At 42.0% G+C, this 15,624-nt stretch overlaps 1 protein-coding gene across 2 annotated transcripts in view; it reads left to right on the forward strand.

Annotated features, from left to right (window-relative positions):
- Positions 1 to 15,624, forward strand: part of CD36 (CD36 molecule) — a 97,476-nt gene that overhangs the window by 42,289 nt on the left and 39,563 nt on the right. For both annotated transcript variants that reach the window (XM_061582152.1, XM_061582153.1), the window contains exon 2: positions 3,517 to 3,775. In XM_061582152.1, the coding sequence (XP_061438136.1) occupies positions 3,656 to 3,775 (120 nt within the window). In that variant the 5' untranslated portion in view covers positions 3,517 to 3,655. The remainder of the gene's footprint in view (positions 1 to 3,516; positions 3,776 to 15,624) is intronic.

Here is a 15,624-nt window from a genome sequence, read left to right on the forward strand (position 1 = left end):
TGGAACAAGTCTGTTATAGACTAAATTTGCTGAATGCTTGAACTTATGATATATGCATATATAACAGGAGAGTATTAGAAGATGTTGTAAGGCTGGGCTAAACTAAGCTTTTTAGAAATTTGCTGTTGACTCCAAATTAGCGGCTACACCTCTAGCTGGTTCTAATGGAGCTGGATTTCACACATGGTAGCAAATTCAGTGGATTGTATTCGACTAAGTCCTACTCAGATTAGACCCAGGGTTTATTCTAAGCTTTTTCCCAATACTGCCCACTCCCAAGCTAGTCAAGTAATTAGTCCCATAATATACTATTGACTGGAAGTGTTCAATATACATCCCAATTCCAAAGAAAGGGGATCCCAGAGAATGCAGTAATTACTGAACTATAGCCTTAATACCCCATGCAAGTAAAGTAATGCTCAAGATTCTACAACAAAGGCTCCTACCATATATGGTAGATGTCCAAGCTGAATTTAGAAAGGGAAGAGGCACCAGAGATCATATTACAAACATGCGTTGGGTAATGGAATGGGAGGTAGGTAGAGAGTGGATGTCATTCAATGAAACAGTTGAATGGAGGGGGGTAACCCAGAATGACGAAAAAGCGTAAGTAAAAAGTCAGTTTTATTCCATTTGTGTAAATTAAAATTGTATAAAAAAAGCCCACCGCGTTTCGGCTAATCTTATATAGCCTTCATTCACCCTGTGCTTTATAGATTACAGCAAAGCCTTTTACTGTGTAGATCATGAAAAACTATGGAATGCTTTAAAAGAAATGGGGGTGCCACAGCATCTGATTGTCCTGATGCACAACCTTTACTCTGGACAAGAGGCTACTGTAAGGACAGAATATGGAGAAACCGATTGGTTCCCATGGGAAAGGGTGTGAAACAGGGTGTATTTTATCACCCTATATATTTAATCTATGCACAGAACAGAAAGCGGCATTGGAGCAAGATGAAGGAGGTGTGAAAATTGGAGGGAGAAATATCAATCAATCAATGAATAAAGAGAGCTTTGGCTATGGGGCGATATATAAATACAATAAATAAATAAATAAATAAATAATTTAAGATATGCAGATGATACCATACTACTAGTAGAAACCAGTAATGATTTGAAACGAATGCTGATGAAAGTTAAAGAGGAAATCACAAAAGCAGGACTATAGTTGAACATCAGAGAGACTAAAGTAATCACAACAGAAGATTTATGTAACTTTAAAATTGACAATGAGGACATTGAACTTGTCAAGAATTATCAATACCTTGGCACAGTCATTAACCAAAATGGAGACAATAGTCAAGAAATCAGAAGAAGGCTAGGACTGGAGAGGACAGCTGTGAGAGAACTAGAAAAGGTTCTCAAATGCAAAGATGTATCACTGAACACCAAAGTCAGGATCATTCAAACTATGGTATTTCCGATCTCTATGTATGAATGTGAAAGTTGGACAGTGAAAAAAACGGATAAGAGACATATCAACTCATTTGAAATGTGGAGTTGGAGGAAAGCTTTGTACAAACCATGGACTGTGAAAAAGTCTAATAATTGGGTGTTAGAACAAATTAAACCACAACTATCATTAGAAGCTAAAATGATGAAACTGTGGTTATCATACTTTGGACACATCATGAGAAGACATGATTCACTAAAAAAGATAATAATGCTGGGGGGAAAAAGAGGAAGGCCAAACAAGAGATGGATTGATTCCATAAAGAAAGTCACAGAACTGAATTTACAAGATCTTAACAGGGTGGTTCACGACAGATGCTGTTGGAGGTCACTGCTTCATAGGGTCGCCAAAAGTCGTAGTCTGCTTGAAGACACATAACAATATAATATTAAAATAAGATTATCAATATTTTAAAGGAACCAATATTTATCTTCATTTACTATTTACAATTTCTCATCTATTTCTTTTTAGAAACTACCTAGCTGCTTATTAAATCCCAACTGCACAGTTTTTGACATTGCAGAAAATGCATCTAGCTGCTCATTAGAATAAACCCTGAGTTAGACCCATTTGAAATTAATAAACTGAACTTAATCATGTCAGTTAAATGGGTCTACTCTGAGTAGGACTAGTGTTGAATACCACCTAGTGGAATATATCAAGCATCTTTGTAGAAGCATATGGCTGCCTAAAGTAACTGCTCTCATGGTATACAAAAGTACAGTTTGGAGTGTGTATAGTCATAATCTCCAGTATGGTATTTGAATCTTGAAATTAACTTTAAAAATAGATTTTAACTTCTTCAGCTCCTTCACAAGAATTGGCAGGAGACATTTGGCAACCCACACTGGTCTGGAAGCAACTTTATACTTGTGATAGGCTTCTGTGGAAACCATTTCAACAGTGATCTTGAAAATAAGTATGCAATTATCAGTGTGTGTCAGGGTGTTCCTCGGTGTGTATCCAGGGAAACTTCATAATCAGTGCTTCAATATTTTTCATTTTACCCTTATTAGTAGTAAAGCTGTAGTATATAGCAGCCTTCCCCAACCTTTGTTGGACTAAAAGTCCCATTATCCCTGCTATTGGCCATTCTGGCTGTGGCTGATGGAAGCAGTGGTTTTAAATATCTGGAGAGCACCAGGTTGGATATGGTTCAAACTGGTAAGTGCCAAATATCCAGGTCATCATGATAAGAACCCATTAATATGTATGTATGATTGATCTGCTGAGGAGCATAGCAATAGATAAGGAAAGGCGTGTGCAGATTATATTACCGTAGTTCAGAACTGCACAGGCAGGACTTTAAATCATTACTTAGGCACAATGCATTTTCAGTGGAGTTGATCTGCGTGTTTAGCTGCCAGCCAGGCGTTGAGTGGCTGTGTGAGGTCCGGTATGTGAACCTGCCCCTCTGAGAATAATGTTTAGATAAATTTTCTATCTGATGCTTCTTGACCAAATCTTGGGAATAGGACACCTTGTAAAGGGAGAATCAGGCAACCAGTTTAGTCCTAAAGAGTCAGTGATTAGCCTTTGATTTCTGGAAATGCTGTACCTAACTATGCCTGAATATTTGCTGTGCTTGAGTACTTACTTTGCTCTTATTATGAAATAGAGTGAAAGTAATTAAACCAGAACTATCACTAGAAGCTAAAATGATGAAACTGAGGTTATCGTGCTTTGGACACATAATGAGAAGACATGATTCACTTAGAAAAGACAATAATGCTGGGAAAAACAGAAGGGAGTAGAAAAAGAGGAAGACCAAAGAAGAGATGGATTGATTCCATAAAGGAAGCCACAGACCTGAACTTACAAGATCTGAACAGGGTGGTTTATAACAGATGCTATTGGAGGTCGCTGATTCATAGGGTCGCCATAGGTTGTAATCAACTTGAAGGCATATAACAACAATATATAATTGAAATCTCTGGTATAAATTGCAAGCAATAGACTAAGTGTCTGTGCGTGTGCTAAACATGTTTTTTTAGATGATGTTAAATGATATTCCCAGCCGTTGTTCATACTGTACTTCGTACTTTGATCTCTTTTGAAAGTGTGTTTAGGTCCCTGCTACATTTGAGGCTCCTGCGGGCAAGAGTGGTGTATGTGTGCCGTGACGACAAAGCTGTAAGGGGCCCCAGAGGCAGAAGAAACTGCAAGCCTTCCCTGACCTGCATATTTCCATAAAGAAGAATGGGTTGTAACCAGAACTATTGCCTGCTGAGTGGTGCAATTATAGGTGCAGTTCTAGCCATCTTTGGAGGTGCTCTGATCCCCGTTGGAAACTATCTTATTGAGAAGACAATAAAAAAGGTAATGAGCTTCTATAAAACCTGTATCTTTGGGTATTGTTTTAATGACCACCTTGGTCTCTTTTTAATATGGTTACAATGTAATCCAAAACCACATCTAACCCTTCTAGTGATTGTAAAAAATGGCTAGGCTCACATTAGGCATTTTAAAAACAGTACATCTAACTCCCATTTGAATGTAAAATTGTATGAAATTGTATTAAGAATAGTGATTAAGAAAGAGGTACAGCATAGGTGGGCAGACAGTAATTAAGGATCTATTGGGTGATCAACTGACAATCAACCAGAGATCTACAAGGATTGCTGACTTCCAGTTGTTTTACAATAGCAGCAATTACTCCCACCTTCCTTCAAAAACCAGGCTGATAAAATGAAGAAAGCTTTGGGGAAAATGAAAGTGAATTTTTGTGTGAAAAGACTAAATTCTATTCTGATACTAAAAATGAACTCCTGGGCTGAGATGTGTGCAGAGATGCTCTTAATTCTTAGTATACGTCCTCCCTTCTTCCTGGACCACTTCTGTGCACTTAGCTTGAGCTGGCAGACTTTGGGGTTCTAGGAAAGAACAATGATCCCACAAGCTTGAAGTCATCTAAGCCCTGCTGTCTGGAGATGGTATTGGGCAAGGGTCTATAACAACACCCCATCTAACTTTTGTGTGGTCTCAGATCCCTAACACATGGATAAAATAACTTTTACCAAATTAATCTACACATATGAATAATGAAGGGATAAATTGCAAATACTGCCTTCTTTAAAAAGGACTCCACCACACAGGAATCAATTAGGTCTTGTATTTTTTGGGTGTGCTGCAGTTTAAACTTTGGTTTACTTGCCTTACTTCAGCTGTATTTGCCCCCTGAGCTGCCACCACCATAATAATGCATAATAAATAATAGATATGTGATACACCAAAGACAATAAAGATCCCTTTGTTGAGACAATACATGTAAACTTAAATAATATAAGATGTGCATGTGTGTGACATATTTTTGTACCCTTTGAGGCATGTGTGTATAATCCCCAAAGCAGCATAGGAGAGTGAAAGTGATTATGCACAGATTAAAGAATTTCATGTGGTAAGAATTTAGTCTTAAGTGAAGGCTGCGTTGTGTATAGCACTTTGGATTCAGTAAAAAAAAAAGTGAGGGATAATTGATGTCTATTTTTGAAAAAGGAGCTGTGTACAAATTGCTAGTTTGCACCCTTCTTCCTACTGCAACAGCTTCTGATGTGTGTTCTGGGTTGTCTCTGTGCATTGCTGATTTTATAGATGCTGGAGGTGATACTTGAAAAGTGGCTTGCTTGAAATCTTTAAACTTGGTAAAATGAGACATTTGAGAGGTTGAACGGTGGAGTATATAAATCACTTTACATACATTTTTAAAAACTGCTAAACACATGTTTATATACTGCTGACTGTTGTGTGTTGAATTTGTCTGGTGTGTTGGCCGAGATCCAAAACTGCATAATGCCACATAACTTTATTAGTAGCTAATATTTAAGATGACATACTCTTTGGTCAGCTGTAAGACTCAATAAAAACTATGTAGCTTGATTTTAAATATAGCTTAAATGGGTAAACCTTGCATTTGATTTGGGTGGCTTGGTTTGGGTAGGAGAAGATGGAATCAGTTGCTGAAATACTGTGTAAAGTGAGATCTTGCTAAATATTAGCTGTGGCAGGATCATTACATGTGTTTTTCCCAAAAAGTACATTTTTACTTCAAGGACTGTGCTTTTAGAACAGCATATATTTGAATGTACTAGATTTTTAAACCGTTGAGAAACTTTTAGACTTTAAAGTCAGCCCAGAATCTATAATATTGCTGCTATTAATAGATAGCCATGTTTGTCTTCCTGCTGTGGAATATTCATTTCCAAACTGTGTCCCAAGAAAGCCTGGACTTATTCATCCCTTTTGGGGTTCCTCCAATGATAAGATCAAACGAGCTTGCCTGCTATTACTAGTCGTCTTCTCTAGAGGATTCTGGGATGTATTCTCAGTTTATGTAGAAGTTAGGCTCAGTTCTCCACATGAAATGTGTGTGTCACCCAGATCGCTTGCTGGGGGTTTCCACAGCAAAGCTAACTACAAAAATGTTATTGTGGAAATATATTTTGGAAGGTAGAACACCTAGAGTGCTCCCAGATTGTGGGGTGGAGTGGGAATGGTGCTCCTAATGCATTCAAGTTTTTTAAGCATCCCTACAATATTGTATCCCTCAACCACCACCACCCCATTTGAATATGTATTTAGTATTTGTGGGAAATCTGATAAGTAACCCAAGCACACAGACAAAAAACACATGTTGCCAATGACTCATTTGTGATATGTCAATCTCAGTGACCCATTTAGAAATTTAAGTCCACGTTTAGAAGCACCTACTACTTTAAAGAGGCTTTAACTTGGTTAACTGCATCTGTACCCTGGCGTCACTAGCTTTGCTATTCCTAGGATGTAAGGGGCTGCAAGCTGTCATAGTGACGTGTGCTGTTGGAAGCCTATGCAATATTGCCACTGCACAGTCTTCCAATGCTGTTGCTGATCAGCATTCTATCTATTCTGCATGTTACCATGATAATACTCTCAAGGTGTGGAGTGGTCCACTTCAGATTTATGCCATTGCTGGACCAAGAACTACTACATATTTGTTCCACATTTGGATATGGACTTCTGGTTCTGCATGTGGCAAATGGAGTTGGGGCCAACTCAATACAATGAGACAGAAGACACAATGGGTGGCAACCACATCCACAAGGAGTGAATGCTTGGGGAGCAGGATCAGTGGCAGGCTCAATCTCAAACTCCATGATTTTTTTATAAGACTGAACAGATCTTCTGTGCATGTGTACATAAAGAGTCAGTATATGCAAGATGCAGAAGCCTCAGTCTTGCCTACATGCATACAGTTGCCTTTGTGTTTAGCAGGATGTGTAAAACAGTACGTCTTAAGTGGGCCATCCCTAGATGTGTTGTATGAAAAGGACTAATGCCTAATATATTTGGTTATATCAGCTCTAAAACTCCGGGCTGGCTCACGTTTTTCTACTGATCAGAAAATGTGAGTTGTCTGGGAACTAGAGAAATAAAAAGTGAGCATTCCTTCACTATATATTGCTGTAATGAGTTTCATTATTGTGTGATTTTTAAAAAGGCAATATTCCTGAATGGTGCTCAAATTTCTTGGCACTTTAAAAATATTTACTGTGGCCCACATGAAGAGCAATCTTTCACTGTTGGAAACCCCCCCATTTCTTCAAATGTGGATTGACAGCATTGTTCAGATCTTTTTTGCTGATTATGTTCGTGCTCTTGAACAGTCACTCAGTGAATGCTTTTGAAGTGTTGCCAAAATACTGATGAAACCGAGTTCTTTGGGGACCAACTTGTAATCTTTGCAACTTAAATTACTTTTTATAAGTTTAATATTTGTAGGGTAATGTATTTGAAAACTGTTTGCATGACATGAGCTTGCCTACCAGTGCAAGCCAGGGCCTGTTTAGCATGGGATAGAGAACAACGTTTGAGGGAATTAGGGTCCAGTTTTGGAGCCCATTGTTTCTATTCAGAATTATTCAGAATTCCTCTGGGACATCTGTTTTGTCTTTCCCCTTCTCTGTTGAATGTCCTTAACTGTTCTGTTGGTCTGCTGCTATATTCGTTCTTTTTCACAACACCGTCCCTAAGTGACCTCCCCATAACTTTTGCTGATGTGCCAGGATGCCTTCACTCATTCTACCCAGTCCTGCATCTTCAACTGCCTCTCTGAGATTTCTGCTTGGATGTTCAGTTGCATCTTGAACTGTCTAAATGTAGATTATAAGTTCCACAGAGCAGGAATGAGACTCTTTGCTTAGGTATGCAAATTCTCTAAAGCACTGTGTATTCTGATTAGTGCCACATACATCGTATTCTGCATTCATTCTTCTGAGAATCATCTTTGGTAAATCCAGGCAACACAATCTTCTGAGACTTTGCAAGACTTGACTGTGTTTGAACAAATTCAATATGGCAAGCTAGAATAGAAGCTTCTGTCTAAACCAGGACCCAGGGGCAACTAGGGTAGGGTAAAACTAATTTTCCAGGTAACTATGTTAGCAGTATAGAGTATGTACACTCCAAGAATGCAAGGTATGTCTGTGTCTCCATTGTTTCAAGAGGCTGAACTGCAATTAACCTTCCCAATAAGAGGTAATTTTCATCAGCCAGCCTAGGTTTTGGATGCTGGTGACAGAGAATGTATAGGGAACTGGAAGTGGTTAATTTTGGAAGTATGGAAAGAGACCGCCAAGCGGAAATGCCATAAAGGTTTGAGCTAGATGAACAGAGATCCTGGGCTCTGTTCTACAAATGGTTTGACAAAAAGGGCTTTTTAACGTTGCATTTCTGCCATACTGCCAAGTGCTAAGTCCAGAATGAACACTTGGTGCTTGGGCTCCAGAGAGCCCAAGTTCCTATCCTTGATCTTGGTCATTCTTTAACAGTACTGGAAGGCATGCCAATAGCATTGGAGAGGAGGTGATGCAATTGTATCAGTTTCAGCACCCCTTTTTATTTTAAATAGTGGCTTACTTAGACTTGATTATCTTCTTTTGTAGATGACCAGGGGCAGCATGGTTCATGTACTTTAGTTGCTATACTAATACTACTATTTTAAGAGCCGCACTCTAAAGTACATGAGACACAATGAGAGATATTATCCATGGTAATCTTGGATCAACTTCTTGATTCTCTTATCTGATAGGCATTGTCTTCTTTTTTGCAAAGAAAGCAGCTCTTTAGAAAAGTTTCTTCCCCACACTGATACCTGCTGCTTTGAAAAGTGACCTGACTGTGCCCTTAGCTAGAATAAATAAAATGACTGCAAGGCATTCTGGAACAGAGACTTACATTGTGTAATCAGAGGAGCTACTCAGTTGGACTTTAAAATAATGTAGTTGAGACAGCCCTGGCAAACCTTGTAACGGTCACTTGTGCTCACACTTTAGAACAGATTCAACTGGTAGTTGCAGCTAATGAGAATCCTGCATCAGACTTCAGATGCCAGAAATATTGTTGTGTGTATTGTTATGGAAACAAAAATGGTCAGCATCCAAAGAACCACAAAGAAAAAGAAAAAAAATCTCCAAATGCTGAGAGAATTTCTTAGGAAAGCCCAACGCGTTTCAGCCTCTAGTATGTTGGGCCTTCTTCAGGGCATACGATTATCTGTAGAGATTTCTAATAGCAAAACTGCTTAAATTTTTAATGGTAATTGCCATTATTCCTAAGAAATTAATTTTCTCTCAGTGTTTTGGGATTCCCCCCCCCTTTTTATACATAATTCTACGTAATAGAATTGTGGATGATCTCCCTGCTATTTCATCTCCAGTCATCCCTTATGCTAGGATTGTGCTTAATGTATCCGGAGCCAGGCCAGGGGTTGGGCAGGAGAGCTGTTTGGCCTGGGCCTGAAGCTCCAAGGGGATCTCAGATTTAGACACTTGTGAAACTTAGCAAATGCCAACCAAATTAACAACTTCTTTTTATGAGCACTGGACTAAACAGTGACATACACATACACGTTGAGCTTAGAGCTATAGGCAAATGAAAAATGTTATTTGGTAAATGATAGGTCTGACTCCTTTTCTTTTTTGGTGCCTTTGAGTCATCATTTTGAATGTTTGTTGTGGCTAGGTGTCTCAAAAGTTGGAATTGGCCCAGGGCTCTCTGGTCCTGGGCCTGAATGCATCTGTTAGATCATTGGCCCAAGTTACTATCTTACCCAGTTCACACATTACATTAAACCATTGTTTAAAACAAGTTGTGGTTTACTGTGAACAATGCTGGTGCGTGATGCTCAAAAATTCTCATACTGTTTCTCCTCCTGTCATGCTATGGACAAAACAACCCAGAGTCTGGTTTGTGTCTGAAGCTGAGTTTCTTTCTCTCCAAGTCATGAGCAGGAAACCGAAGTTTGTTCTTGGCTTACTACTCATGGCATGTTTTGGGGATCAGGTTCAGATGACATGATAAACCAGGCTCTGGCTTGCTTCATCTGCAGCATGGCAGGAGTGCTGTGGGGATTTTTGAGCAGCATGCAACAGTATGCTGCTGCTTCACATTAAACTATAGTTTGTTTAAAAACAAACATGCACCACTTTTATGTGATCTGCAAACCAGGCTGCTATACTCATTTCCCATACTGTGTTTGTCTGAGTCGAACTTGCAGGGCTGTACCAAATATTCTAACTCAAACAGTGTATTTGGAAAGTGTGTGCATGGAAACTTGCCACCACTGGTACTTAAACCGTGCAAACGCTCACTTAAAGACCTATGTGTTGTCATGGTGGCAGCCCACTGCTACATCGGCAGTTTGACCCAACTATGTGACGATGCTGATGCTGAAGCCAAGTGAGGACGAATGATTAAGTTAATGGCTAAATGTACATTTTTACAAGACGCATCACAGCATTGCTGTTTTGGGCATTGCTAAAAAGGTTTGAAAAAAAGTTTTTGAGCTGACTCTTCCCCTTTGAAGACTAGATGGCTATGTTGTAGAAATAAGTCAGGTGAAAAAAATTGCTGAACCGTTGCATGATCAATATGCCCGAAATAAACATTGTCTTTATCACCTTCCTAGAGCAGCCATTTCAATGGCCTGCTGTTAATTTGACAGGAACATGGGAAGCTCCCTTGCAGTGAGTCAGACAATTTAGACCATCTAGCACAGTATTGTCTACACTGATTGGCAGCAACTCTCCAGGGTTTCAGGCAGGGGAGTCTTTTCCAGTCCTACCTGGAGATGCTGGGAACTGAACCTGGGATCTTCTGCATGCAAAGTAGATGCTGTACCACTGAGCTACGGCCCTCTGTCCCCCCCCCAAAAAAATTCCTTATGACCACTTGGCTTAAACAGCAAATTAGAATTATTTTGGCATGGTGGGGTACTTTTCAAAATAACCTAGTCTACAGCCATGCTGTCGGTAATACAATATCACTTCCCAGTGCAAGAGTACGTAGAGCTGAAAGGAAGGGCAAATCCAGTTTGACTGCACTTCTCACAAAGTCAAGCTGCATAAACCACAGCATGCCTCAATCAGAGAACAAGGAGCGAATAAGGAGAACCCCAGAGGCTCTCTTGATAGAGGGTGACTCTCCTTGAGCCATACACTGTAAGGCTTTTGGAGTTTGGCTAGAAAAAAGAACAGCTGCATTGCTCTTAGTGAGTTTTGTTGCATGTGAAGCACTGAAGTGGGTCATGAACAGGGATGGGGGGAAATCTACTTTGGTTTGTGATTTAATGTACAAACTGAAAGGCAGGGATCCGTCACAATTCCCGCGTCTGAGTTTGGCAATGCTGTTATCCAACAAAAAACACAGGTACAAAAATGTACGTGTATTAGAAGAAAGTTTGCATAAAGAATAAAAATGTGTAAACTAGTGAAAATAACATACAAAATATCAGGGAAATTGCTTGCAAAATAGGTGCATTAGGCAAAAGTGCATACAAAAATGTGTATAAAGAGAAACGCACACTAAAATGCTGGCAATTTTCATGAGCATTTTTTTTAAAAATTGTGGTCTGATGCAGAAACTTGGTGAACTAAACATAAGTCAGGAAAAATTGAAACTGAAACTGAAATGTATAGATTCATCCATCCCTATAATGAGATCCAGTTCATGAAATGGCAATATTCAGTTCTGTCTCAACAGATTCTAGTGAAGCCAATTGTTATCTTTTGCCTGACAATACTTTTCAGGGCGACTTAGCTTCTTGCATCAACTTGGACGACCTCCAAAGCTTTTCTTGAAAGTCTGTATATGATTTGATGTGGCTGAATACAGGAAACAAAGGTGTGCATCCAAGGGAAAAGGGAAATGCTATTGCAGCGGTTTCCTTAGATGTGTGAACAGGAAACATCTCGTCTGTAGCTGCTTTGATGCCTATTGTACTGTGGCAATGGCTCTGCCTCAGAAGACCAGGAAATGCTCTTTTCCAAGTGTAGAAAGTGGGAGGAATCTGGGTATAGTTCTGGACAGTGGTGGCTGATGGGACCCGTAGAGCGGAAGGCAGGGAGAGACCTACAGTAGGAGGAGCCAGAGCCAATGACTGGCAGAGCTACCCCTGGTGTTAAGTAAGAAGGAGGCAGGTGGAGGCTGGCTGAAAGCAGTCTGAGGTTGGTGGGGCAGTGCCCGTTCACCTAATAGACCAGCCTTTTCTACTTCTGGATCTGGCCCTTCTCAGGTGGGGTATATAGCCAGGAGCACTTTAAAAAACAACACACAACAACAATATCCAATATCTTCTTGTTGGTGTGGAGTTCCACCACTTTCTTGCATGTGCTGGGTACTGCTCATCTTGACTGCTGTAATACACATTGTGTGGGGCTTCTCTTGAAGACCTTTCAGAAGCTTCACCTTCTACAAAATGCATAAGTATGGCAATAAATAGTTCCACAATAATAAATAATAATAATAAAATTTTATTTGTTAGTCGCCCATCTCTCTGACTTAACAGACACTCTGGGCGACTTACACAATATAAAATACAATTTAAAACATATTCATAAAACAGTCACCATATTAAACAACAATACATCTAAACCACCCGTTAGTAATACAACATAATAGCCTAACCCACCCCAGAAATCCCATAGGCCTGCCTGAATAACAAGATCTTTAAGGCTCGACGAAAAGCCATCAGGGAGGAGGCATGTTGAAGGTCAAAAGGAAGCAAGTTCCAGAGGGTGGGGGCCACGACCGAGAAGGCCCTCTCTCTGGTCCGCACCAGCTAGCTGTTTTCACCGGTGGGGCCGAGAGAAGGTCTTGTGAGGCTGATCTTGTTTGGCGGCATATTTGGTGATACTGGAGGCGTTCCTTCAGATAAACTGGGCCAAAACCGTTTAGGGTTTTAAAGGTTAATACCAACACCTTGAATTGGGCCCGGTATACAACTGGCAACCAGTGTAGCTCCATCAACACTGGGGTGACATGATTCCGGCGACGGCTTTGCTTTATTAAGCGTGCCGCCGCATTCTGTACCAGCTGCAATTTCCGGACCGTCTTCAAGGGTATCCCCATGTAGAGCGCATTACAGTAGTCTAATCGAGAGGAGACCAGGGCATGTATCACTCGTGGAAGCAGATGTATAGGAAGGTAGGGTCGCAGCCTCTGTACCAGATGAAGTTGGTACCAGGCTGCCTGACTTACTGCAGATACCTGGGGCTCCATGGACAATTGAGAGTCCAAAATGACCCCCAGGCTGCGGACCTGGTCCTTTAGGGGCAATCTCACCCCATTAAACACCAGGTCAAAGTTTCCCAACCTTCCCTTATCCCCCACCAGTAACACCTCGGTCTTGTCGGGGTTCAGCTTCAGCCTGTTCTCTCCCATCCATCCACTTACGGACTCCAGGCAATTGGACAAGGTTTCCACAGCCAACTCTGGTGAGGATTTAAACGAGAGATAGAGCTGCGTGTCATCCGCATACTGGTGACACTGCAGCCCAAAACTCCTGATGATAGCTCCCAGCAGTTTCATATAAATGTTGAATAGCATGGGGGCGAGGATAGAGCCCTGTGGCACACCACAATTAAGGGGCCAAGGGTCTGAAACCTCATCCCCCAACGCTACTCGTTGATATCTGTTGGAGAGATAGGAACGGAACCACCGTAAAACAGTGCCTCCCATTCCCAATCCCTTCAAGCAATTTAACAGGATACCGTGGTCAATAGAATGGCATTGCTTCTGATTGGCAGTGCTGTTTATTTATTTATTAAATTTATTAGTCGCCCATCTGGCTGGTTGTCCAGCCACTCTGGGCGACGTACAAGATAAAAAACAATACATTAAAACGTTAAAATTTAAAACCATAACAGTAAAAACCTAACCCACCCCAAAAGCCTGCCTGAAGAGCCAGGTCTTCAAGGCCCGGCGGAAGCTCATCATAGAAGGGGCATGGCGGAGATCATTTGGGAGAGAGTTCCACAGGGTGGGGGCCACTATTGAAAAAGCTCTCTCTCTAGTCCTCACCAGTCTAGCTGTTTTAACCGGTGGGATCGAGAGAAGGTCTTCTGAGGCTGATCTTGTTGAGCGGCATCCCTGACGATGCTGGAGGTGCTCCTTCAGATAGACTGGGCTAAAACCGTGTGGAGTTTTAAAGGTCAAAACCAACACCTAGAATTGGGCCCGGTAAACAACCGGTAGCCAGTGCAACTCCTTCAGCACTGGAGTGATGTGATCTTGCCGGCGGCTGCCTTTAATCAGACAAGCCGCTGCATTCTGTACCAGTTGCAGCTTCCGGACTGTTTTCAAGGGTAACCCCACATAGAGCACATTACAGTAGTCTAGGCGAGAGGTGACCAGGGCATGTACCACCGGTGGGAGCAGATGGTTGGGAAGGTAGGGGCGCAGCCTCCGTATCAGATAGAGTTGATACAGCACCGCCCGGCTCACAGCCAAGATTTGAGCCTCCATGGACAGCTGGGAGTCAAGAATGACCCCCAGGCTGCAGACCTGGTCTTTCAGGGGCAATCGTACCCCATTGAGCACCAGGTCCACATCCCCCAGCCTTCCCTTGTCTCCCACAAACAGTACCTCGGTTTTGTCAGGGTTCAGCTTCAGCTTATTCCTTCCCATCCAGCCACTCACCGACTCCAGGCACTTGGACAGGGTTTCTACAGCCAACCTCAGTGAAGATTTAAATGAGAGATAGAGCTGTGTGTCATCCGCATACTGATGACATTGCAGCCCAAATCTCCTGATGATTGCCCCCAGCGGCTTTATATAGATGTTGAACAGCATCGGGGAGAGGATAGAACCCTGTGGCACCCCACAAGTGAGAGGCCAAGGATCCGAGACCTCATCCTCCAATGCCACTCTTTGGTACCTACCAGAGAGGAAGGAATGGAACCACTGCAATACAGTGCCCCCCATGCCTAACCTCTACAGGTGGTCCAGGAGGATAACGTGGTCAACGGTATCGAAAGCCGCTGAGAGATCAAGGAGGACAAGGAAGGTGCATTCACCCCTATCCCACGCCCTCCTCATATCATCTACCAAGGCGACCAAGGCTGTTTCAGTCCCATGTCCAGGCCTGAAGCCCGGTTGAAATGGATCCAGATAATCTGCTTCCTCCAAGTGCGCTTGCAACTGCTTTGCTACCACCCGCTCAACCGCCTTGCCTAAGAATGGCAAATTTGAGACTGGGCGAAAGTTGTTCAGATCTGGGGATCCAAGGAGGGCTTCTTTAAGATTGGTTTTATTACTGCCTCCTTGAGCGCTGATGGCATTACTCCCTCTTCAAGAGATGTATTTACCACCATCTTGATCCCCTCACCCAGTCTATCTTTGCAGCTCATAATGAGCCACGATGGGCAAGGATCGAGTAAGCAAGTGGTTGGCTTTAAGGTTGAAAGCACCTTGTCCACTTCATCAGATGGAAGAAGCTGGAACCGATCCCACACCACCAGAGCACCACTGGTCACCTCTGGCTCGCTCACTGTGTCCACAGCGCACGGAATAACACTCTTAATACGATTGATTTTCTCCGCAAAGTGTTTAGCAAACTCGTCACAGGAGGCCTTAGCATGTTCCATTGGTTCCGGAGCAACTGGACCAACCAGGCTCCAGACCACTTGGAACAGTCTCCTGGGACAGCATTCTGCAGATGCAATAGAGGCAGCATAAAAATCTTTTTTTGCTGCCCTTATTGCCACATGATAGGCTGCCGCAGCAGCTCTAACGTGTCCGATTGTCGTCAGAGCGAGATTTCCGCCACCGGCGCTCTAGCCGTCTCACCTCCCGCCTCAGAATTTGCAACCGTGGGGTGAACCGTCAGGGGGAGAGGGCATTTCGGAGCCACC

Source organism: Rhineura floridana, chromosome 8 (genome assembly GCF_030035675.1).
Source record: "Rhineura floridana isolate rRhiFlo1 chromosome 8, rRhiFlo1.hap2, whole genome shotgun sequence".
In the NCBI taxonomy this organism is placed as follows: domain Eukaryota; kingdom Metazoa; phylum Chordata; class Lepidosauria; order Squamata; family Rhineuridae; genus Rhineura; species Rhineura floridana.